This window comes from Oncorhynchus mykiss, chromosome 4, assembly GCF_057628025.1.
Source record: "Oncorhynchus mykiss isolate SJ-2025 chromosome 4, ASM5762802v1, whole genome shotgun sequence".
In the NCBI taxonomy this organism is placed as follows: domain Eukaryota; kingdom Metazoa; phylum Chordata; class Actinopteri; order Salmoniformes; family Salmonidae; genus Oncorhynchus; species Oncorhynchus mykiss.
In genome coordinates this window covers 47,845,165-47,868,735 of record NC_143025.1, presented here as the reverse complement: position 1 = coordinate 47,868,735, position 23,571 = coordinate 47,845,165, and the positions used below count along the sequence as shown (strand labels likewise).

Below are 23,571 nucleotides of genomic sequence, written 5' to 3'. Positions count from 1 at the left end.
TCCAATAAATGTCGTTCCACTTCATGATTGTGTCCCACTTGTTGATTCTTCACAAAAAAATACAGTTTTATATCTTTATGTTTGAAGCCTGAAATGTGTCAAAAGGTCACAAAGTTCAAGGGGGCCGAATACTTTCGCAAGGCACTGTACCACGCTGCGCTTTGGTCCTCACCTTCTTCCACCAACGGCCGTTACAGAATTACCCACCACAAGAAGACCAAGCAGCGTGCGCCAACCTGGAGGAGGAGTTCGACCGGGGAGGAAAGAATGGTAGAGGGCAAGACCCGGTCACTGAAGCCCGAGAGGCAACCCCCAAAATATTTTTTGCGGTCGAGACCGCCAGTGCGAGACCGCCAGTGCGCCTCCACGGCCCTGTGTATCTGGTACCTCGGCCAAGGAAGAGGCCGCCTGTATGTCTCCCCAGCCTGGTGAGTCCTGTGCCTGCTCCCAGAACCCAAGTCTCCCTCCTGTCCGGAGCTGCCAGAGCCGCCCTCCTGTCCGGAGCTGCCAGAGTCGCCCGTCTGTCCGGAGCTGCCAGAGCCGCCCGTCTGTCCGGAGCTGCCAGAGCCGCCCGTCTGTCCGGAGCTGCCAGAGCCGCCCGTCTGTCCGGAGCTGCCAGAGCCGCCCGTCTGTCCGGAGCTGCCAGAGCCGCCCGTCTGTCCGGAGCTGCCAGAGTCTTCAGTCCGGGGCCCGCTCCAGAGGCACCACCTAAGTGGGCCAAGACTGAGGTGGAGCGGGGTCCACGTCCCGGACCCTCCCCTTTAGAGTCAGGTTTTGCAGCCGGAGTCCGCACCTTTGGGGGGGTACTGTCACGCCCTGGCCATAGAGAGGCTTTTTATTCTCTATTTTGGTTTGGTCAGGGTGTTATTTGGGTGGGCATTCTATGTTCTTTTTTCTATGTTTCTAGCCTTTCTAGCCAAAACCTGTGTTTTGTGGATAATTATTTTTCCGTGTGTGTTTGTGTGTACCTCGGTTGCATCAGGTTCTTTGCTGTTTACCTGTTTGTTTTTTGGTTGTTTCGGTTTTACTTTCATAAAAAAATGTGGAACTACATGCACGCTGCGCCTTGGTCGATTTATTACAGGGAGTTTGAGGATAGCGAGCGTGACACCAGTACTGTCTCCGCCGTCTGTAGACGTCCTGGAACGCAGGCAGTGTGCCCCGGGGCGATGCGTTGGGCGGACCACACCACCCTCTGGACAGTGCAATTGCCCTTCTAGATGTTGATACTGCCTGACAGGATGCTCTCAATGGTGCATCTACAGAAAATCGTAAGGGAAAAGCTTAATTTCTTCAGCATCCTGAGGTTGAAGAGACACTGTTGCACCTTCATCACCACGATGTCTGTGTGAATGTACCTATTCGGATTTCAGTGATGAGCATGCAGAGAAACTTAAAGCTTTTTACCCTATCCACTGCGACCCTGACGTGTGGATGGGGCCGTGCTCTCTTCTGTAATCCACAATCAGCTCCTTCGTTTTCTTGACGTTGAGGGCGCTCACCTCCTCCCTGTAGGCTGTCTCATCGTTGTTGGTAATCAGGCCTACCAATGTTGTCATCATGAAACTTGGAGTTGGAGACGTGCGTGGCCAGGCAGTAATGGATGAACAAGGAGTACAGGAGGGGCTGAGCATGCACGCCTGTGTTGAGGATCAACATGGCAGAGGTGTTGGTTCCTACCTTCACCACTTGGGGTCGACCCCTTCAGGAAGTCCAGGACCCAGTTGCACAGGGAGAACCATGGCCCTGAGCTTAGTGATTTTTGTTGAAGGCTGAGTTGTAGTCGATGAACAACATTCTTACATAGGTATTTCTCTTGTCCAGGTGGGATAGGGCAGTGTGCAGTGCAATGGCGATTGTGTTGTCCGTGGATCTGTTGCGGCGATATGAGAATTATAGTGACTCTAGGGTGTTGGGTAAGGTGGCGGTGATATGGTCCTTAACTAGCCTCTCAAAGTCATTTAGTTCAGTTCCGTTCGCTTTCTTGGATACAGAGGTGCCCGTATCGGCAGCTCAATGTTGTTTTCCTCTAAATGGGCGAAGAAGGTGTTTATTTCATCCGGGAGTCAGGTTTCGGTGTCCGCGATCTGGATGGCTTTCCCTTCATAATCTGTGATTGTCTGGAGTCCTTGACACATTTGTCTCGTGTCTGAGCCATTGAATTGCGAAGCCACTTTGTACCTGTACTATCATTTTACTTCTTTGATTGCTTTACGGAGGTAGTAGTTGGTCTGTTTGTACACGTCCATGTTCCAAGTCACCTTGCCATGGATAACTGCGGTGGTTCGCGCTTTCAATTTTGCACAACTACTTCATTCTATCCACAGTTTTGGGATAAGTTCTAATCGTCACAGTGGGAAGACCATCCTCCATGCACTTCCTGATGAACCCCGTCAGTGTATACGTAGATACTACAGTATTTTCAGAGGCAACCCAGAACATTTCACAGTCAAACAAACAATCTTGAAGCATAGATTCCGATTTGTCAGACCAACGTTGAACAGTCCTTACCACAGGAGCTTCCTGTTCAAGTTGCTGCCTATAGGTGGGGAGGAGCAGAATAGAGGCGTGATCTGATTTGCCGAAGGGAGGGCGGGGGAGGGCCTTGTAGCCATCCCGGAAGGGAGAGTAGCAATGATCCAGGGTCCATGTTGTACGTGTAGCACAAACGTGTTGCTCGAATTTCGGTAGCGTTTCCTCAGATTTCCTTTATTAAAGTCCCCAACTACAATAAATGGATAACCTTTTTCCAGTTTGCACATAGTCCAATGTAGTTCAAGGTAGTTAATGACACAGAAGATGGCTATCCCATGGACATGGCTATCCCATGGACACAGAGTATTCAGACCCCACATTTTGTTACAGCCTGTAACGGTATTCGTCGTCTGAAGAAGAGGACTCATCAGACCAAAGCGCGGCGTGGTAAGTGCTCATGCTTTCTTTGTTAAAACTGAACACAAAAATAACAAAGAGAATAACCGAAACAGTCCTGAAAGGTGCAAAACACTAAACAGAAATGAACTACCCACAAAAACCCTGTGGCAAAAAGCTACCTAAGTATGGTTCCCAATCAGAGACAACGATGGACAGCTGTCCCTGATTGAGAACCATACCCGGCCAAAACAAAAAAATACAAAAACATAGAAAAAAGAACAGAATGCCCACCCAAATAACACCCTGACCAAACCAAAATAGAGACATTAAAAGCTCTAAGGTCAGGGCGAGACACAGCCTTATTCTAAAATGTATTAAATTGCTTTTTCCCTCATCAAGCTACACACAATACCTCATAATGACAAAAACAATTAAATATAACATTTTCAGACCATTTACTCAGTACTTTGTTGAAGCACCTTTGGCAGCGATTACAGCCTCGAGTGGTCTTGAGTATGACGCTACAAGCTTGGCACATCTGTTTTTGGGGAGTTTCTCCCATTCTTCTCTGCAGATTCTCTCAAGCTCTGTCAGGTTTGATGGGGAGCGTCGTTGCACAGCTATTTTCAGGTCTCTCCAGAGATGTTTGATGGGTTCAAGTCCGGGCTCTGGCTGGGCCACACAGAGACTTGACCCGAAGCCACTCCTGCATTTTCTTGGCTGTGTGCTTTGCGTCGTTGTCCTGTTGGAAGGTGAACCTTCTCCCCAGTCTGAGGCCCTGAGCTCTCTCTCATCAATCAGGTTTTCATCAAGGATTTCTGTATTTTGCTACTTTAATCTTTCCCTCAATCCTTATTAGTCTCCCAGTCCCTGCTGCTGAAAAACATTCCCACAGCATGATACTGCCACCACCACGCTTCACTGTAGGGATGGTGCTAGGTTTCCTCCAGATGTGATGCTTGGCATTTCATCAGACCAGAGAATCTTGTTTCTCAAGGCCTGAGAGTCCTTTGGGTGCCTTTTGGCAAACTCCAAGCCGGCTGTCATGTTCCTTTTACTGAGGAGTGGCTTCTGTCTGGCCACTCTACCATAAAGGCCTGATTGGTGGAGTGCTGCAGAGATAGTTGTCCTTCTGGAATGTACTCCCATCGCCACAGAGCAACTCTGGAGCTCTGTCCGAATGACCATCAGGTTCTTGGTCACCTCCCTGACCAAGGCCGTTCTCCCCCGATCGCTCAGTTTGGCTGGGAGGCCAGCTCTAGGAAGAGTCTTGGTGGTTTCAAACTTCTTCCATTTAAGAATGACAGAGGCCACTTTGCTGCAGAAATGTGTTGGTACCCTTCTCCAGATCTGTGCCTCGACACAATCCCGTCTCTGAGCTTTACGGACAATTCCTTCGACCTCATGGCTTGGTTTTTGCTCTGACATGCACTGTCAACTGTCGGACCTTATATAGACATGTGTGTGCCTTTCCAAATCATGGCCAATCAATTGAATTTACCGCAGGTGGACTCCAATCGAGTTTCAGAAACATCTCAAGGATAATCAATGGAAACATTATGCACCTGAGTTCAATCATAAATGTAAACATTTTCTAAAAAAATGTTTTTGTTTTGTCATTATGGGGTATTTTGTTTGTGGATTGCCGAGGGGAAAACATTATTTTATCAATTTTAGAATAAGGCTGTAAAGTAACAAAATGTGGAAAAGGGGAAGGGGTCTGAATACTTTCCGAGTGCACTGTTTGTTTGAATTTGAACGGTGCAGAAAGATGTGCCTGTTGTGGTGCCATCTTATGTAATAGTTCTAGGAACAGTACCAGTCAAAAGTTTAGACACACCTACTCATTCAAGAGTTTTTCTTTAGTTTTACTATTTTCAACATTGTAGAATAATAGTGAAGACATCAAATCTAATAACACATGAAATCATGTAGTTCGCAAAAAAAGTGTTCAAAAATATATTTAATATTTTAGATTCTTCAAATTATCCACCTTTTGCCTTGATGACAGCTTTTCACACTCTTGACATTCTCTCAACCAGCTTCACCTGGAATGCTTTTCCAACAGTCTTGAAGGTGTTCCCACATATGCTGAGCACTTGTTGGATTTTTCCTTCACTCTGCTGTCCAACTCATTCCAAACCATCTCAATTGGGTTGAGGTCAGGTGATTGTGGAGGCCAGGTCATCTGATGCAGCACTCCATCACTCTCTTTCTTGGTCAAATATCCCTTACACAGCCTGGAGGTGTGTTGGGTCATTGTCCTGTTGAAAAACAAATTATTGTCCCTCAAAACACAAACCATATGCTGTGTTAGCCATGCTGGTTAAGTGTGCCTTGAATTCTAAATAAATCACAGACAGTGTCACCAGCAAAGTACCCCCACACCACACCTCCTCCTCCGTGCTTCACGGTGGGAACCACACATGCGGAAATCATCCGTTCACCTACTCTGCGTCTCACAAAGACACAACGGTGGGAACCAAAAATCTCAAATGTGAACTTTGCCATCAAGGCAAAGGGTGGCTACATTGAAGAATCTCAAATATAAAATATATTTTGATTTGTTTAGCACTTTTTTGGTTACGACATGATTCCATATGTATTATTTCATAGTTTTGATGTCTTCACTATCATTCTACAATGTAGAAAAGAGTAAAAAAATTATGAAAAAGCCTTGAATGAATAGGTGTATCCTCCTACATAATCTACCTGTATTCTGTATGGACTCCTCTGCAACTTACCAACTAATGTGAGGGAGGAGCTCTCCGCTTTCTCGAAAACCACCTGGCTGTTCCCCACCAGCAGGCCAATGTCAATCTAAGGGAAACAGGAATTATTACCAACTACTGATTATTACAAATAACTGTTCCAAATAAACACGTACAAATCTGCAGAGTTCCCTTTGGACTTCGACTAGCACTCTTGCAGCATGTTCTCTCGTCAAACAGAGACCACATTCGAAATGAAGGGGCAGGTGAAAGCATGGGCGCCACCACTTGGCGTTCACCTGTCCAGTCATTTCTAATCATTAATTACTTAAAGGAAGCGGGGGTAATTCCGACGAGCCCATATCATGAAGGGTTGAGTTGTTACAGCAGTAGGTCAATGGTAACTCTGGGTACCTTCTGCTTCTTGCCTGATGCTGGCTCCCCCTTGAGGATGCTGGCGTCCATGGCCTCAATGTCTTTGATCACCAGCCCAAAGAGCTTGTCGCAGAAACTAAACACCATCTGTAGGGAGGAAGGGATGAGTAGGAGGATGAGACGAGAGAGGATGAGAGAAGAGAGGAAGGCTGTGTTAGGTTGCATTCCAATTCTCCCAAGTGTGCACTCCTACCCACATCTAAAATCATTTGATTGATGTAAGCCATCAGTCTTTTCCCTTGTAACTCCAGGGAAGGGAAGTGTGCAGGAAATGTGGGAAGAGTTGTGACTGGCTGTAGTGTTTGTTGTTCTGACTGACCTGCTGGGTGACAGAGAAGCCCTGGTTGTTGAACTGCTGGATGAACTCGCTGGCCATCTTGTCTGAGTCGTAGGGGCTGGTGTCTGTGCTCTTCTTCTGGAGGAAGTCAATCTCTATAGTCATGGCACCGATGCACTGCTGAGACTTGTCAAAGTTGTAGTTGGCCACTATGAGGGGAGAGGACTCATGTCAGATATGTTTCTAGTATCATATAATTTCTACTCTCAGAAATACTGTACTGTCAAAAATTAGATAGGTACTGTATGTTAAGGTGAGCTATGGGCTGTGGTCAAGATGTGAAGGTACAGTATATTAGGGACTGTGCAGGGTGCAGTGCAAATGAGGGCAATATCTTTGCGCTATGGTCATAGTTTTAGTTTCCTCAGACTCATCAAAGAAATGGAGTGAATTACCTTCCACCTCCTGTCCAATGGACAGACCGGCCCATTTCCTCTGAGACAGAAAGAAAGAAGAGAGATAAGTAAGCCAATAATTGCAGGGAGCAGAGAGAAGAGGGGCATGTATGCTTAAAATATTAGAATTTTAGCTTTGCAGAAATTCATTAAGATTATAAATGGGTCTACTGTACAATACATTGACAATTCAATATAATATACAGTGTGTTTTTTTTTACCTGTGGCAGACTGAAAGCGATAGTGCCAGGGACTATGGCATGGTGGGTTTTTGTGGTGAACACAAACTTGTGAGTTGGCGTAGTCTTCACAGTCACATGTCTGTAGAGAGAGGGTTAGAGAGACTCATGGACATTGTTCCATATATACAGGCAACAAAATTACCTCAATAGAATATCATATTTACAACTGCTTTTTTTTTTTTTACATTACAGCTATTCTGCTAATGATTTTTTTGAATTATTGTTAGAGTATAGTTTGTAGTATGAAATCAGAAAAATACATTACTTCACAGCAAAAACTGTGCACTAATTATATGACTAAGATTCAGCCGTGGTCTGAATTTTTTCTTGAGGGGATCGTTGGGGGACCGGAACATAACAATTTGTATGTTTGACTATTATTATGTGTTGGAATACTTGGGAGCAGATTTCCCAATTTCCAGGTGTTTTTACAGTATTTTATGTCCAACAGTGAAAAAATATATTTGAACAAGCTCAGAAAACTGCCAGTTGGGGAACCCTGATGTAGTGTGATTTTCCAGACTACAGAGGGCTATGCTGTATAGGATGATTACTCACTGTCCAGACTGCAGATCTTTCTCGCTCACCACAGCACAGTTTGTCAACGATAGGTCATCTGTCGGGCATCGTGCCGCTTGCATCGTCTGCAGGAGAGAGAGAGAGAAGTTGAAGGGGAGATATTACTCTAGTAGTTGAGCGGTGACGCAGCATTTCCTTTCCATTTTCCAAAGGAAAACTCATTTTACATTTAGTAGCATCATCATGGAACTTAGGTTACACAACCACGATGGCCTTCTTGGAAGTCATCAAAAGTCATTAAGAAACATCCAGTTAAATTCTGGTAGTTCACACTATGGTGTGAGGGTATATAACGAACCATTCAACTTTGTAGCAATGCAACAGTATACTGTAGATATGTCACATAATTTCTATGGGTGGAACATTGATCATGTTTAGTTTCTCTGCAAATTCAACATATTTCAACTCATAGGCAACATCAATGTTTGTCCAACATCACAAGATAGTCAAATATAGATATAAACCAGCCTTGAAACAGACAATGCAAGAGAGCAGCAAAAGACAGCAGATACAGCTAGCTAGCTAGTTAGTTTATTTGTTTGGATCTATTCCAGTCGTTACAAGACTATGAATGAATGAATGAATGAATGACATACAAAATACAATGAAACCAAAGACATTCAAAACACAAAATATAAATACAAAAGAACACTTCTTTCTCAGTTGTGGTAACTTATCTGAACACAATTCTTGTTGAGAAGTTTCTACATTCTTATGTCAGATTATTGCACGGATTTACCACATTGGCATTCTCTTACATAGCTCTGTTCACACAATTCACTGAGTGAAAAGGTTACAGAGTGAAAAGATGAAGAGATTTTCAGGGCACTGAATCTGTCATAATGTACCAAGGAAACTATGCAGTACTTAGCCTTCCCTTTGGTACACAGGACAAACCTATAAACACTGTTAGTAAAAGAGAAAAAATGAGAAAAAGCAAGAGCATGTTGTTCCAATAGTCATGACGACAAATACACTTTTCAGACCAAGACAGAAAGATCTGGATGATGATGCAACATTCATTCCAGCTTTTAAGACACATCAGGGGAGATAGAGAGTTGATCTTGGGTTCCTCATCTCAAGACTAGTCTAGACCATTTAAAAACAGTCTTGGTCTGGGCCACTGCCAGAGGTCTGGGTCTGGGCTGATGGTCTATGATGACACCATGGTCTTTGTAGATTAACCCTAACCCTAACTCATGTTGTCAAGATGCATCTTTGAATACCATCTTGTCAGTTATATGGCCATGTATGAGTGAAATAACACACAAGTCCAACACTCGCTGCCTTACTTCTCTAATGTCAGAGCCAAGTGGGACTAAAATAACAACTGGTTTGGTCTGGGTCTGTATAGGTTGTATCTTCCTCTGGGTGTCATAAGGTGTGGTCTTAGTCTGGGTCTTGAGGGCCATAAGGAGGAGACAAATCGCCATTAATTTCAGTTAGATTTTATACAATCATATACGTTGTTGTGAAAGTTCCCTGTGAAGAATGCATGCCATAGTCATCTCTGATTTTGCTCACTCATAGACACAGGCTTGCCATGTACGCTTGCTTGTCTGACATTTGAGCGGTGGCGGCTGCGGGGCGGAGAGTGAAGAGCAAGGGCAGCGGGTGTTGGGAGTCGTAATGTTTGGGAGCAAGGGGAATGCTTGGGTTGTGGCAAGTAATATAGAGGTGCGTATTGCACTGCAGTGCTGGCACACTGCCCTGCTCCATTTCTAAAATCATCACATGCAGTCTAGTCTACCCCTTCATCTACCATACCGCCAGCGCTCGCTCAGCCAGAAGAAAAGTAAATAGGCTAAAGCTTTTCTGTTTGACCCCGGTCCAAGAGTAGGTCTAAACATTATTAGTGAAACTGCAGTATAGGAGTAATGGATGATAATTCATTGTTTGTGCACTCAGGCAAATATATTCCCTCTCTGCATTGCAACTCAGTCAATGGATTTGCAATGGCAGATGAAATATGTATCATATGTATATAGTTTCTCCTGAGACAGTCACTACCAGGGGTGAGAGCAGCGGCAGTGGCAGCAGGGGGGAAGCCTCCGTAAAGACTTTGGGAGTTGACGAGGCGGATAAAGCTACTTTCAATAAAGCCGACTGACTGTCCAATTAAGCTATTAGACGTATAGCGGGTGGCGTGGGAGTTCATACATGAGGAAATGACTTACATACATACCTTGAAAAATATTACGACCTGGGGGCCAACGTACGCAAGCAAAGAGGGAGGGGAAGAGGAGGACATAAGACAGAGAATTGAGACAGCCAGGACCACTGTCTGTCAGAGAGCTGAAGCAGCATCGGGTGCATTGATTCACAATCGAAGGAATACCACCTTGACAGTGGCAAGTGGCAAGCGCATGCAGAACGGGGCAGAGTTGGGGTCATTCTTATCATTTCACTCACTTTAGTTTTGTTCTAGTCCTGAACTACACCAAAACATGGGCACATTTTGACATCAGTGAATTTATACTGCCCAAATAAATTGTTCTGTGGCTAGTCTTGTTTTTGAAATGTGAATTTTCAGCAAGTTAAGCGCCTATTATAAATATACCCCAAATCTGGTAGTATTGTCATTTGTCAGCCATATATGCTTTACAGTCTTTACGTTGTAAATAGAAAATATTGTCTTAATGTGAGAACTAATGTGAATTTTCATGAGGCAGAAATCTTTTGTATTTTTGGTGATCTTATGTGGTGAATGGATGGAACCCCAGGGTTACTGTCATGTATGGCTGATTCAAATGGTAATAGGAGCTGTAGCATGCACAAACAAGCAAGACATTGCATGGTTTTGAAAATGTACAAAGAATAAATCCCTTCACATAAATACCTTAACTTAATGCATTTAATGAGACACCATTTGAATTAAAAGTAGTCACGCCCCACAAACTAGATTGTATTCAAAACATATATTACAAATGGCTCATTGGTGGTGCTATGCGCAATTCTGGACTAAGAATAAAGGGTGTTCAGTGATCCGTCTTCTGATTGCGGTATAAATACACACGCACACCCACACCCGCACGCACACGCACACACACGCACACACAATCCTAAATCTTGATGCCCCACCCAGCCCTGCGGTCTTGTAGGACAGAACACTCCAGGCTTTTTCTCCTGCCTTATTTCAGGAATCCCTTTTCAATATTCTATCAGCTGGAGTCCTGGGGGAGGTATCCATTCAGATGTCTGTGCTGGAGATAAATATGTATGGATGCAGCCATTAGGAGGAGCCATTCACCTCTGCCTCTAGCCCTCTAGTACATCAGGCTTGCCTATGGGTAGGCCTAACGATGTATACAGTAGAAACATAATTAAACTGAGTATAGAAAACATTTAGGACACCTGCTATTTCCATGCCATAGACTGACCAGGTGAATCCAGGTGAAACTTAGGATCACTTATTGATGTCACCTGTTAAATCCACTCCAATCAGTGTAGATGAAGGGGAGGAGAAAGGTTCAATAATTATTTTTAAGCCTTGAGACAATTGAGACATGGATGTGCCATTCAAAGGGTGAATGGGCAAGACAAAAGATTTAAGTGCCCTTGAACGGGGTATGGTAGTAGGTGCCAGGCACTCCAGTTTGTGTCAAGAACTGTGACGCTGCTGGGTTTATCACGCTCAACAGTTTTCCGTATGTATCAAGAATGGTCTAACACCCAAAGGACATCAAGACAACTTGACACAACTGTGGGAAGCATTGGCGACAATATGGGCCAGCATCCCTGTGGAACACTTTCAACACCTTGTAGAGTCCATCCTTTGATGAATTGAGGCTGTTCTGAGGACAAATGGCGGGTGATACTCAATGTTAGGAAGGTGTTCCTAATGTTTGGTATACTCAGTGTATTTTAATATACTGTAAATGCCTATGGGCCTATATGTCATGTTTACAAAACCACATTATTTATGCAATATTTCAAATGAGGTGTTACTTTTTCCATGGTAGTTTGACAATCTTAACAAAAGACAATGTCTACTAATCAGTTATTTTCATAATGGCACCAGAAAAAGTGCATACACAATCTATTTCACAAATTTATTTGGGATCAGTTCTCCCAACACCAATCTTTACATGAAACCATTGTAACCGAGTCAACAAGAAGGCCATAGGTCAGATTTTGAAGGGCATTTAGAGTCAGCACAGGGATATGTGTTATGAATTCAGAAGCAGCTAAAGACATTATTGAGCTAATATGGCAGGTTTGAAAGCCAATTCCTTTTTCTATTTCAGATAAATCACTTTGTTAGTTCTTGGCTGTCTTCCCCTACTGGAAAGTAATTAAATCAAAGTTGGAGAGATTGATGGCAGGGAAAGACCATGCAGACACATCACTTTGACTACAATGAGACTCCACTGTGACTGCACTGTTATAGCCCTGCAGGGTATGGTATGTTTTGTAGAGGAAGATTCAAAAAGGTCATGTGCTTGTATTTCTTCTGTGCAATTTGGCTACGTTGTGCAGTAGGGAATTTCCCATCCTATATTTGAGTGACACAATATAGCTGCTAAATGTGAAAGATGAGAGATAATTGTAACTTGATTATTATGATTTTTTATATCCTTTTTTGCAAATGTCCAGCCGGCAATTTCTCCACATATCTGGCTAATGTCGCTATCAGGGATGTCTATGCCTTCTGGTTCCATTCCAATACAATTCAATTCACATTAGTTATATTTTGCTTTGTCCTCATTGGCTGATTCTGCCACATGCTCATTGTTTGACACCTCCAGCAGAGATAGAGGAACACATCACTGCTTAGTGAGTGAACACATCACAGCAGGGCAAGAGGACACATTTGAAGGTCGCTCTTGTCTTAGAGAAAACACCCTGATCATCACCCTATTTAGAATCAGAGAAAATACCTAAACTCAACTTCTTGTTTTGTGCAGTCTAAGCATAATCACATTCAACTATCAGATTAATTGTGTGTCTGATGGAAAGAGTGTTTGAACTGTTCAAGCCTGTCCAATGCAATGCCCCCACAGCACATAGAGTAGCACTCTCTCTAAATATAGCTGCAGCTCAACACTCACACAGATGAAGGCCCTACACTAAAACAGGGAATACAGATTACACAGATACCCACACACACTGTACACTCATTCAAATGTATATACAGTGCCTTGCGAAAGTATTCGGCCCCCTTGAACTTTGCGACCTTTTGCCACATTTCAGGCTTCAAACATAAAGATATAAAACTGTATTTTTTTGTGAAGAATCAACAACAAGTGGGACACAATCATGAAGTGGAACGACATTTATTGGATATTTCAAACTTTTTTAACAAATCAAAAACGGAAAAATTGGGCATGCAAAATGATTCAGCCCCCTTAAGTTAATACTTTGTAGCGCCACCTTTTGCTGCGATTACAGCTGTAAGTCGCTTGGGGTATGTCTCTATCAGTTTTGCACATCGAGAGACACATTTTTTCCCATTCCTCCTTGCAAAACAGCTCGAGCTCAGTGAGGTTGGATGGAGAGCATTTGTGAACAGCAGTTTTCAGTTCTTTCCACAGATTCTCGATTGGATTCAGGTCTGGACTTTGACTTGGCCATTCTAACACCTGGATATGTTTATTTTTGAACCATTCCATTGTAGATTTTGCTTTATGTTTTGGATCATTGTCTTTTTGGAAGACAAATCTCCGTCCCAGTCTCAGGTCTTTTGCAGACTCCATCAGGTTTTCTTCCAGAATGGTCCTGTTTTTGGCTCCATCCATCTACCCATCAATTTTAAACCATCTTCCCTGTCCCTGCTGAAGAAAAGCAGGCCCAAACCATGATGCTGCCACCACCATGTTTGACAGTGGGGATGGTGTGTTCAGCTGTGTTGCTTTTACGCCAAACATAACATTTTGCATTGTTGCCAAAAAGTACAATTTTGGTTTCATCTGACCAGAGCACCTTCTTCCACATGTTTGGTGTGTCTCCCAGGTGGCTTGTGGCAAACTTTAAACGACACTTTTTATGGATATCTTTAAGAAATGGCTTTCTTCTTGCCACTCTTCCATAAAGGCCAGATTTGTGCAATATACGACTGATTGTTGTCCTATGGACAGAGTCTCCCACCTCAGCTGTAGATCTCTGCAGTTCATCCAGAGTGATCATGGGCCTCTTGGCTGCATCTCTGATCAGTCTTCTCCTTGTATGAGCTGAAAGTTTAGAGGGACTGCCAGGTCTTGGTAGATTTGCAGTGGTCTGATACTCCTTCCATTTCAATATTATTGCTTGCACAGTGCTCCTTGGGATGTTTAAAGCTTGGGAAATCTTTTTGTATCCAAATCCGGCTTTAAACTTCTTCACAACAGTATCTCGGACCTGCCTGGTGTGTTCCTTGTTCTTCATGATGCTCTCTGCGCTTTTAACGGACCTCTGAGACTATCACAGTGCAGGTGCATTTATACGGAGACTTGATTACACACAGGTGGATTGTATTTATCATCATTAGTCATTTAGGTCAACATTGGATCATTCAGAGATCCTCACTGAAATTCTGGAGAGAGTTTGCTGCACTGAAAGTAAAGGGGCTGAATAAATTTGCACGCCCAATTTTTCAGTTTTTGATTTGTTAAAAAAGTTTGAAATATCCAATAAATGTCGTTCCACTTCATGATTGTGTCCCACTTGTTGTTGATTCTTCACAAAAAAATACAGTTTTATATCTTTATGTTTGAAGCCTGAAATGTGGCAAAAGGTCGCAAAGTTCAAGGGGGCCGAATACTTTCGCAAGGCACTGTATGTATATAGGCACGTAGCATATACATATAGAGATGTGACTATAATAAAGCAATAAGGCATGAGGGGGTGTGGTATATGGCCAATATACCACGGCTAAGGGCTGTTCTTAGGCACGACGCATCGCGGAGATATAGCTATAAAGACACACAACCCATGTTGTTATAACATTTTCAATATATGCAGAGAGATATCTGGTGCATAAGAGCTTAAAAACATAGGCCTATAGACATATTAGTGACACTAATGTTTTTGTTGTGTGACATATCTGAGGTTAAAAAAACATGGCTGCAGACTAAATATTTAAATGAGACCAATTTATATGTCAGATACAACAGTGCTGTGTATTACTGAACATGTGACTAACAGCGAGGGAGAAGTTTGACACTGCTATTCTGAGATAATTAGTTTACCTAAACTAGCTAAATGAATTACCCCTTTATTTATAAGGGCCTGTGGAGAGCTAGAATGCTTTTGTCATTAAACTCTCCTCAGGTTCATGTTTTTCATATTTAAACGGGTCTTGGTCTCATCACGGTAGTGCTGAGCAATTAGTGATTTTTGAGGTCGGTTTTGTCACACCCTGATCTGTTTCACCTGTCTTTGTGCTTGTCTCCACCCCCCTCCAGGTGTAGCCCATCTTCCCATCATCCCCCGATTCTGACCATTCTGCCTGCCCTGACCCCGAGACTGCCTGCCATCCTGTACCTGCCTGACTCTGACCTGATCACGGAGCTCTGCCTGCCCTCGACCTGCCCTTTGCCTGCCCCGTGTTTCTAATAACTGATCTGATAACTGGGGCGGCAAGTTCAAACCCCTGTGCTGAAAAGGTACAAGTCTGTTGTTCTGCCCCTGAACAGGCAGTTAACCCACTGTTCCTAGGCCGTCATTGAAAATAAGAATTTGTTCTTAACTGACTTACCTAGTTAAATACAGGTAAATTAAATAAAGCCGTCTGCATGTGGGTCATGTCATGATAGGTTTGGTTTCGGTTCAATTATGGGAAAAAATTATCAAGGTTTTCTTTTCTTTCTTTTTTTACATTAAATGCATTATGAAATAATGACAAATTATTTTAGAGCTTTTTAATGAAAATTGCCAAAACATTTCAAATATTCCATTGTCTCTGTCAGGTCCACATTGGGTAGACATTGGGTAGACAAAAGACGAAATTGCTATGAAATAATAAAATATTTCAGATGTGTACACTATCGTTCAAAAGTTTGGGATCACATCGAAATGCCCTTGTTTTTGAAAGAAAAGCAATTTTTTTGTCTATTAAAATAACATCAAATTGATCAGAAATACAGTGTAGACATTGTTAATGTTGTAAAGTACTATTGTAGCGGGAAACGGCATATTTTTTATAGAATATCTACATAGGGGTACAGAGGCCCATTATCAGCAACCATCACTCCGGTGTTCCAATGGCACGTTGTGTTGGCTAATCCAAGTTTCTCATTTTATAAGGCTAATTGATCATTAGAAAACTATTTTGCAATTATGTTAGCACAGCTGAAAACGGTTGTCCTGATTAAAGAAGCAATAAAACTGGCCTTCCCTGGACTAGTTGAGTATCTGGAGCATCAGCATTTGTGGGTTCGATTACAGGCTCAAAATGGCCAGAAAAAAATGACTTTCTTCTGAAACTTGTCAGCCAATTCCTGTTCTGAGAAATTAAGGCTATTCCATGCGAAAAATTGCCAAGAAACTGAAGATCTCGCACAACGCTGTGCACTACTCCCTTCACAGAACAGCGCAAACTGGCTCTAATCAGAATAGAAAGAGGAGTGGGAGGCCCCAGTACACAACTGAGCAAGAGGATAAGTTAATTTGAGTGTCTAGTTTGAGAAACAGACACCTCACAAGTCCTCAACTGGCAGCTTCATTAAATAGTACCCGCAAAACACCAATCTCATTGTCAACAGTGAAGAGGCAACTCCGGGATGCTGGCCTTCTAGGCAGAGTTCCTCTGTCCAGTGTCTGTGTTCTTTTGCCCATCTTAATCTATTCCTTTTATTGACCAGTCTGAGATACAGCTTTTTCTCTGCAACTCTGCCTAGAAGGCTGTCACGACTTCTGCCGAAGTCAATGCCTCTCCTTGTTCGGGCGGTGTTCGGCAGGCGACGTCGCCGGTCTTCTAGCCATCGCCGATCCATTTTTCATTTTCCATGTGTTTTGTCTCGTTTTCTCCTACACCTGGTTCTCATTTCCTTCATTATATGTTGTGTATTTAACCCTCTGTTCCCCCCATGTCTTTGTGTGGTATTGTTTTTTGTAAGTGCACATTTTGCTTGACTGGTGCGCGTCGGGTTATTGTGCCCATACTTTGTATTTCTTATGCCGTTGGTTTTGCTATTAAACTGCTTCGGCTATTATCAAGTTCTGCTCTCCTGCGTTTGACTTCCCTGCCACCAGATATGCACCCCTTACAAAGGCCAGCATCCCGGAGTTGCCTCATCACTGTTGACGTTGAGACTGGTGTTTTGTGGGCACTATTTAATGAAGCTAAACTGCAGGATAATGTTAAAGTTGTATTATTTTAAGATCCAATACATAATATTGTACACTTATCATAATTAGATTTTATTCCAGAGAGTCCAGATAAGTTATCTAGATCTTCAATGAGACATTGCAGGGATCTAGCTTGCGGACTTAATATAAAAGTTGAGTCATCAACATACATGGACACCTTTGTTTTTAAGCCTTGGATTTCTAATCCTCTAATGTTGTTATTGGATCTGATTTTAATAGCTAGCATTTCGATGGCCATAATGAATAGATATGGTGACAGCGGACAGCCTTGTTTAACTCCTCTTGACAATTCAAAACTCTCTGAGAAGTAGCCATTATTTACTATTTTACATCTGGGGTTAACGTTAACGTCATTAGCTAAGTCAGCCAAGTTCTTCTTTGCAAATTGCAGAGATAGCGCTAGCTATTTAACACTTCTAGAATATTGGAATATATTGTGAATTACTAGCTAGCTAGATAATGCGTGTTTAATTTGTATTCTTACTGTATTTAAATTTACAGTAACCAACTGTGTCTATGGCGCAAGAAAACGTTAATGATTATAAAAGTATTAATTTGTCTCAAAACAAGGGTTTAGCTGTCCTAAAGTTAATTAAGTACATTTCCAAGAAGAAATCCTAAAGCATTATTTTCAAGAATCGCATTTCTTCTTCACTTTTATCTTAGGAAACTTAGGAAAAATCTTAAGAACATTTCCAATACCTTAACTGAGGAATAGCAACTTTGCTTAACTTTCTTCTTAACTCTACAGTTAAGGAAAAAATGGCAGTTAAGAAGAAATTTCTTCTTAAGGAGGCTTTGTGAATCCGGCCCCTGGCCTCCACAATCCCCCGACCTCAACCCAGTTGAGATGGTTTGGGATGATTAGGACCGCAGAGTGAAGGAAAAGTAGCCAACAAGTGCTCAGCATATGTGGGAACTCCTTCAAGACTGTTGGAAAAGCATTCCAGGTAAAGCTGATGAGAGAATGCCAACAGCGTGCAAAGCTGTCATCAAGACAAAGGGTGGCTATTTGAAAAATCTCAAATATTAAATATATTTGGATTTGTTTAACACTTTTTTGGTTACTACAAGATTCCATGTGTGTTATTTCAAAGTGTTGATGTCTTCACTATTATTCTACAATGAAAAAATAGTAAAAAAATAAAGAAAAACCCTTGAATGAGTAGGTGTTCTAAAACTTTTGACCGGTAGTGTATATTACTTCATTTTATTTGATGACATTCTAAATTTTTATTCCTTAAAGTCATCATCTCATCTCTGATTAGGCAGTAGCAGCCTGCCTGCCAGCCAGCCAGACAATGTTATCTCTGTGCTCCCCATACTGCACTGTCTTTAGTCATCCTATTTAGCTAGGCTAGCCTGCCTAAGTGTGCTGCAGAGTTGTCTGACGAAATCATTAGACTAGTTCCTCAAAGTAGATTAGGCATACTTTAACAAACTGTCTCTATCCATCTCTCGTCGTTGTGTTGTTTACATTCCTCTCTCAAAAATTAAATAAACTCAGCAAAAAAAGAAACGTCCTCTCACTGTCAACTGGGTTTATTTTCAGCAAACTTAACGTGTAAATATTTGTATGAACATAACAAGATTCAACAACTGAGACATAAACAGAACAAGTTCCACAGACATGTGACTAACAGAAATTGAATAACGTGTCCCTGAACAAAGTGAAAATCAAAATCAAAAGTAACAGCCAGTATCTGGTGTGGCCACCAGCTGTATTAAGTAATGCAGTGCATCTCCTCCTCATGGACTGCACCAGATTTGACAGTTCTTGCTGTGAGATGTTACCCCACTCTTCCACAAAGGCACCTGCAAGTTCCCGGACATTTCTGGGGGGAATGGCCCTAGTTCTCACCCTCCGATCCAACAGGTCCCAGACGTGCTCAATGGGATTGAGATCCAGGCTCTTCGCTGGCCATGGCAGAACACTGGCATTCCTGTCTTGCAGGAAAGCACGCACAGAACAAGCAGTATGGCTGGTGGCATTGTCATGCTGGAGGGTAATGTCAGGATGAGCCTGAAGCAAGGGTACCACATAAGGGAGGAGGATGTCTTCCCTGTAACGCACATCGTTGAGATTGCCTGCAATGACAACAAGCTCAGTCCGATGATGCTGTGACACACCGCCCCAGACCATGATGGACCCTTCACTTCCAAATCGATCCCGCTCCAGAGTACAGGCCTCGGTGTAACGCTCATTCCTTCGATGATAAACGTGAATCCGACCATCAGCCTTGGTGAGACAAAACCGCGAGTCGTCAATGAAGAGCACTTTTGCCAGTCCTGTCTGGTCCAGCGACGGTGGGTTTGTGCCCATTGGTGACGTGGGCCTACAAGCCCTCAGTCCAGCCTCTCTCAGCCTATTGCGGACAGTCTGAGCACTGATGGAGGGTTTGTGCGTTCCTGGTGTAACTCGGGCAGTTGTTGTTGCCATCCTGTACCGGTCTCGCAGGTGTGATGTTCGGATGTACCGATCCTGTCTGTAAGCTGTTAGTGTCTTAACGACCGTCCCACAGGTGCATGTTCATTAATTGTTTATGGTTCATTGAACAAGCATGGGAAACAGTGTTTAAAACCTTTACATTGAAGATCTGTGAAGTTATTTGGATTTATATAAATTATCTTTGAAAGACAGGGTCTTTTCTGAGTTTATGTCGTGAGCTGCTAATTTTATTATACCTTTGAAATAGGCACATTCTTCTCCTCTACCCTGCAACTCCTTGGTGTACAATATATCTGTTTTCTGTCGATTTACCTGGTAAAGTAATGGTTAATAAACAACTCTAAGTGGGGGGTCAAAAAGTTATATTTGGAATTTTCCTGAATTCTGTTTTCTCTGTGTTATTTGTCCTGGTTTTGGATTTTTTTGTTCCATTTTTTTTACTCTGAATATTACAATTACTCATAGAGAATAAAACAAATGTGTGTCCATATCAATGCTTAAATCACATCAGAAGATTTTAGTGTATTTTCCCTTCCCTTCTAGCAAGAGAGGAATGTGAAGGTCTAGCAACGTTTCTAATGTTAGACCTACTGCTGCAGCACAGCGTTTGCAAAACAATCACCAACCAATGATACAAATAATCCTGATATCCAGTAGTTCTGTCAGGTAGGAGTACTTTGCAGTTAACATTTAATTGAGGAGGTTTTTGGGGAAAGTCTGTATACTCACAAGATGGCTAAATAACGAGTGATAGACAAACGTGCACACCAAACAGACAGACGGGCAATATTGCTGGAAATTAATTAGCAGATATTGTGTTACGTTTGGTTTTTAAAACTTCTTATGGCTGCAGGGGCAGTATTGAGTAGCTTGGATGAATAAGGTGCCCAGAGTAAACGGCCTGCTCCTCAGTCCCAGTTGCTAATATATGCATATTATCATTAGTATTGGATAGAAACCACTCTGAAGTTTCTAAAACTGTTTGAATGATGTCTGTGAGTATAACAGAACTCATATGGCAGGCAAAAACCTGAGAAGAAATCCAAACAGGAAGTGGGAAATCTGAGGTTGGTCGATTTTCAACCCAGCCCCTATTGAATACACATATATTGTTCAAGTTGCACTTCTTAGGGCTTCCACTAGATGTCAACCGTCTTTAAAAACTTGAATGAGGCTTCTACTGTGATGTGGGGCCGGATGAGAGCGCTTTGAGTCAGTGGTCTGGCAGAGAGCCAGGTCCTGGTCATTTCACATGAGAGCGACCTGCGTTCCATGGCTTTTCTACAGACAATGGAATTCTCCAGTTGGAACGTTATTGAAGATTTATGATAAAAACATCCTAAAGATTGATTCTATACTTAGTTTGAAATGTTTCTACGACCTGTAATATAACTTTAACTTTTCGTCCGATGTTCGGCTGGACCTGCACGAGCGTTTGGATTTGTGTAGTAAACGCCCTAACAAAAGTAGTTACTTGGACATAAATAATGGACATTATCGAACAAATCAAACATTTATTGTTGAACTAGGATTCCTGGGGGTGCATTCTGATGAAGATCACCAAAGGTAAGGGAATATTTATAATGTAATTTCTGATTTCTGTTGACTCCAACATGGCGGATAAAAAATAATAATTCTGCGCGCCGTTCTCAGATTATTGCTTTCTCCGTAAAGCTTTTTGGAAATCTGACACAGCGGTTGCATTAAGGAGAGGTATATCTATAATTTCATGTGTAACACTTGTATTTTCAACATTTATGATGAGTATTTCTGTAAAATTGATGTGGCTATGCAAAATCACTGGATGTTTTTGGAACTACTGAACGTAACGGGGCAATGTAAACTCAGATTTTTTTATATAAATATGAACTTTATCAAACAAAACGTACATGTATTGTGTAACATGAAGTCCTATGAGTGTCATCTGATGAAGATCATCAAAGTTTAGTGATTAATTTTATCTCTATTTGTGCTTTTTGTGACTCCTATCTTTGGCTGGAAAAATGGCTGTGTTTTTCTGTGGCTTGGTGGTGACCTAACATAATCGTTTGTGGTGCTTTCGCTGTAAAGCCTATTTGAAATCGGACACTGTGGCGGGATTAACAACAAGATTACCTTTAAAACGGTATAAAATACATGTATGTTTGAGGAATTTTAATGATGAGACTTCTGTTGTTTTGAATTTGGCGCCCTGCACTTTCACTGGCTGTTCGAGTCATATCGATTCCGTTAACGGGATTGTAGCCCTAAATTAAGCCAGTAGTGGCTAACCAGGGGTGGGATAATGTCAATATGGCTTTTATTGGATAGTAGCAGGGACAGTCTGCGATGGAACACATGAAAAAATGCATGTAGTGTACTTTCAGAATTGATTGGCGAGCTAGGTACTGGTAGCTCTCGATCTTCCTCAAACCTAATGGCAGAAATCCACCCAGCACGTTGTGGGCGTTGAAACAACAAAACCCCATTCATTTTCAATGTAGGGAAGCCAAGTGGGCAGGAACCGTTGTGTGATACAAGCATGGCGAGGGAGCATAAACAGGGCGGGACCAAAGTTGGGAAAAGATGAACTTTTTTTGCGTACTCGTTGCTGTTGACCAATCGAGGCTCACTATAGTTTCCAGCCCCGATTGGCTGTTGATGCCTACCTTGCCTGCTTGCTAGCACCGACATGAGGGTGAAGCTAGTTTTGCTATCCGTATAGTGGATAGCAAAACTAGGCTTAAAAGTGTTTCCTTTGGCTTGTACGACATTGCAGGTGACTGCCGACTTACTGATCTACAAAGGACCTTGCATCAAAAATAACTACTTATTATTATTTGTAGATAAGTCAGTCACAATTTACCCATGATACATTGCGGTTTTGATTCTCTCCAACACGGACCATCTCTGTCCAAGCCGGACAGAACAGGTGCAATTGATTATGATCATTGTTGTTAATTACCAGGTTTCTGCTCTGAACTAGGTTGAATATTTGCATATCCCTTTCCTGCAGTGAAATTACATATTTTTCATAATTAATGAACTTACGTTGTTTATACCTGCTGAAAATCCAGTGTTTCTTTGTCAAACAGTTTTGCTATAAGTCAATATTCTGTGATGTACTGTATATAAAGTGTAATATTGGGATACAAACACAAAATGTAATACATTTCAACTCTATATCTGACATGGTACAGGTGCAAACCATGGTTGTGAGGTGTATACTTTTGTTTTAGAGTAGATTTATTTAAGACTACCAAGAAAGTGTTCTGTGTTAACCTTTTACTGCAGTGGGCTAAATCAGGGTAACGAAAACTACAACTCCCTTCAGCCCTTTCTCTCGTGAATTATTTGACTTCTCTCTAGAGAAATGGTGTGCTGGGCCGAACTAGATGGAATTCAAGTAATTTGCCGACGTCGGTCAATTAGTTGTTTAATATCCAAAAAATGAAGTCTTGGTTAATCGCTCAGCGCTTCATCACAGTCTCAATACACTTCAGTCTTGGTATAAGTGTTCTGGTCCAGTGGTGGCTGGAATGGAATAAATGGAACGGTATGAATGGAAACCCTGTGTTTGATACCTTTCAATTAATTCCATTTCAAACATTACAATGAGCTTGTCCTCCTATATCTCTGCCCACCAGTCTCCTCTGTCATGTTCTAATAATGCCAGTCCATACTACCAGTGCAGTTATGACATTATTATGACATCCTTATAAAGACCTGTATGCACTGTTGGAGGCAGGGACAGTTATGGACAGAAAGTGGTTGTGTAAGGTCGTTTAGTTCACTGCTAGTAGTTTAGTTGCAGTTTGTGGGAGTCATAGTTTGGGGTGGTTATCGGTTGTAGAGGATGTGTAGAGATTCACAGGAGGGGGAATGCTATCTAGTTTAATCTGTAATTTTCTCGTATCCTGTCACACTCCTCCAACAATCTTAAATCCTGATTCTTGTCATGTTGAAAACCTCCCCATTCCATCACATCTTGCACAGAACACAGATTTTGCTGAGTAATCTTTCCGCTACGCTGTTGTGTTTGTTTATCTACAAGTTGTACATTACAAAAACGGAACATAATATGTTAACTCTCCAATTAAAATACTAAGATGGGAGAGGGCCCATAAATAAAGAGGATCGGATGTCAACATAGGATGTAGATTCTCCTACACCACCGGGCATATAAGAGATGCCCATTTAGACATTACTACAAGGCCATAGATGACCACACATACAGTACCAGTCAAAGGTTTGGACACACCTACTCATTCAGGGGGTATTA

The 23,571-nt window shown here is 42.2% G+C and overlaps 1 protein-coding gene across 4 annotated transcripts in view; it reads right to left on the bottom strand.

Annotated features, from left to right (window-relative positions):
- The window catches only part of LOC110521932 (vesicle-fusing ATPase), a 48,427-nt gene that overhangs the window by 16,878 nt on the left and 7,978 nt on the right, over positions 1 to 23,571 (bottom strand). For 2 of the 4 annotated variants that reach the window (XM_021599907.3, XM_021599906.3), the window contains exons 2-8: positions 9,759 to 9,776; positions 7,553 to 7,638; positions 6,974 to 7,073; positions 6,753 to 6,792; positions 6,340 to 6,506; positions 6,000 to 6,107; positions 5,619 to 5,694 (exon numbers count right to left, since the gene is read on the bottom strand). In XM_021599907.3, the coding sequence (XP_021455582.1) occupies positions 5,619 to 5,694; positions 6,000 to 6,107; positions 6,340 to 6,506; positions 6,753 to 6,792; positions 6,974 to 7,073; positions 7,553 to 7,638; positions 9,759 to 9,776 (595 nt within the window). The remainder of the gene's footprint in view (positions 1 to 5,618; positions 5,695 to 5,999; positions 6,108 to 6,339; positions 6,507 to 6,752; positions 6,793 to 6,973; positions 7,074 to 7,552; positions 7,639 to 9,758; positions 9,777 to 23,571) is intronic. The other 2 variants (XM_021599908.3, XM_090232223.1) reach the window with 1 other exon arrangement.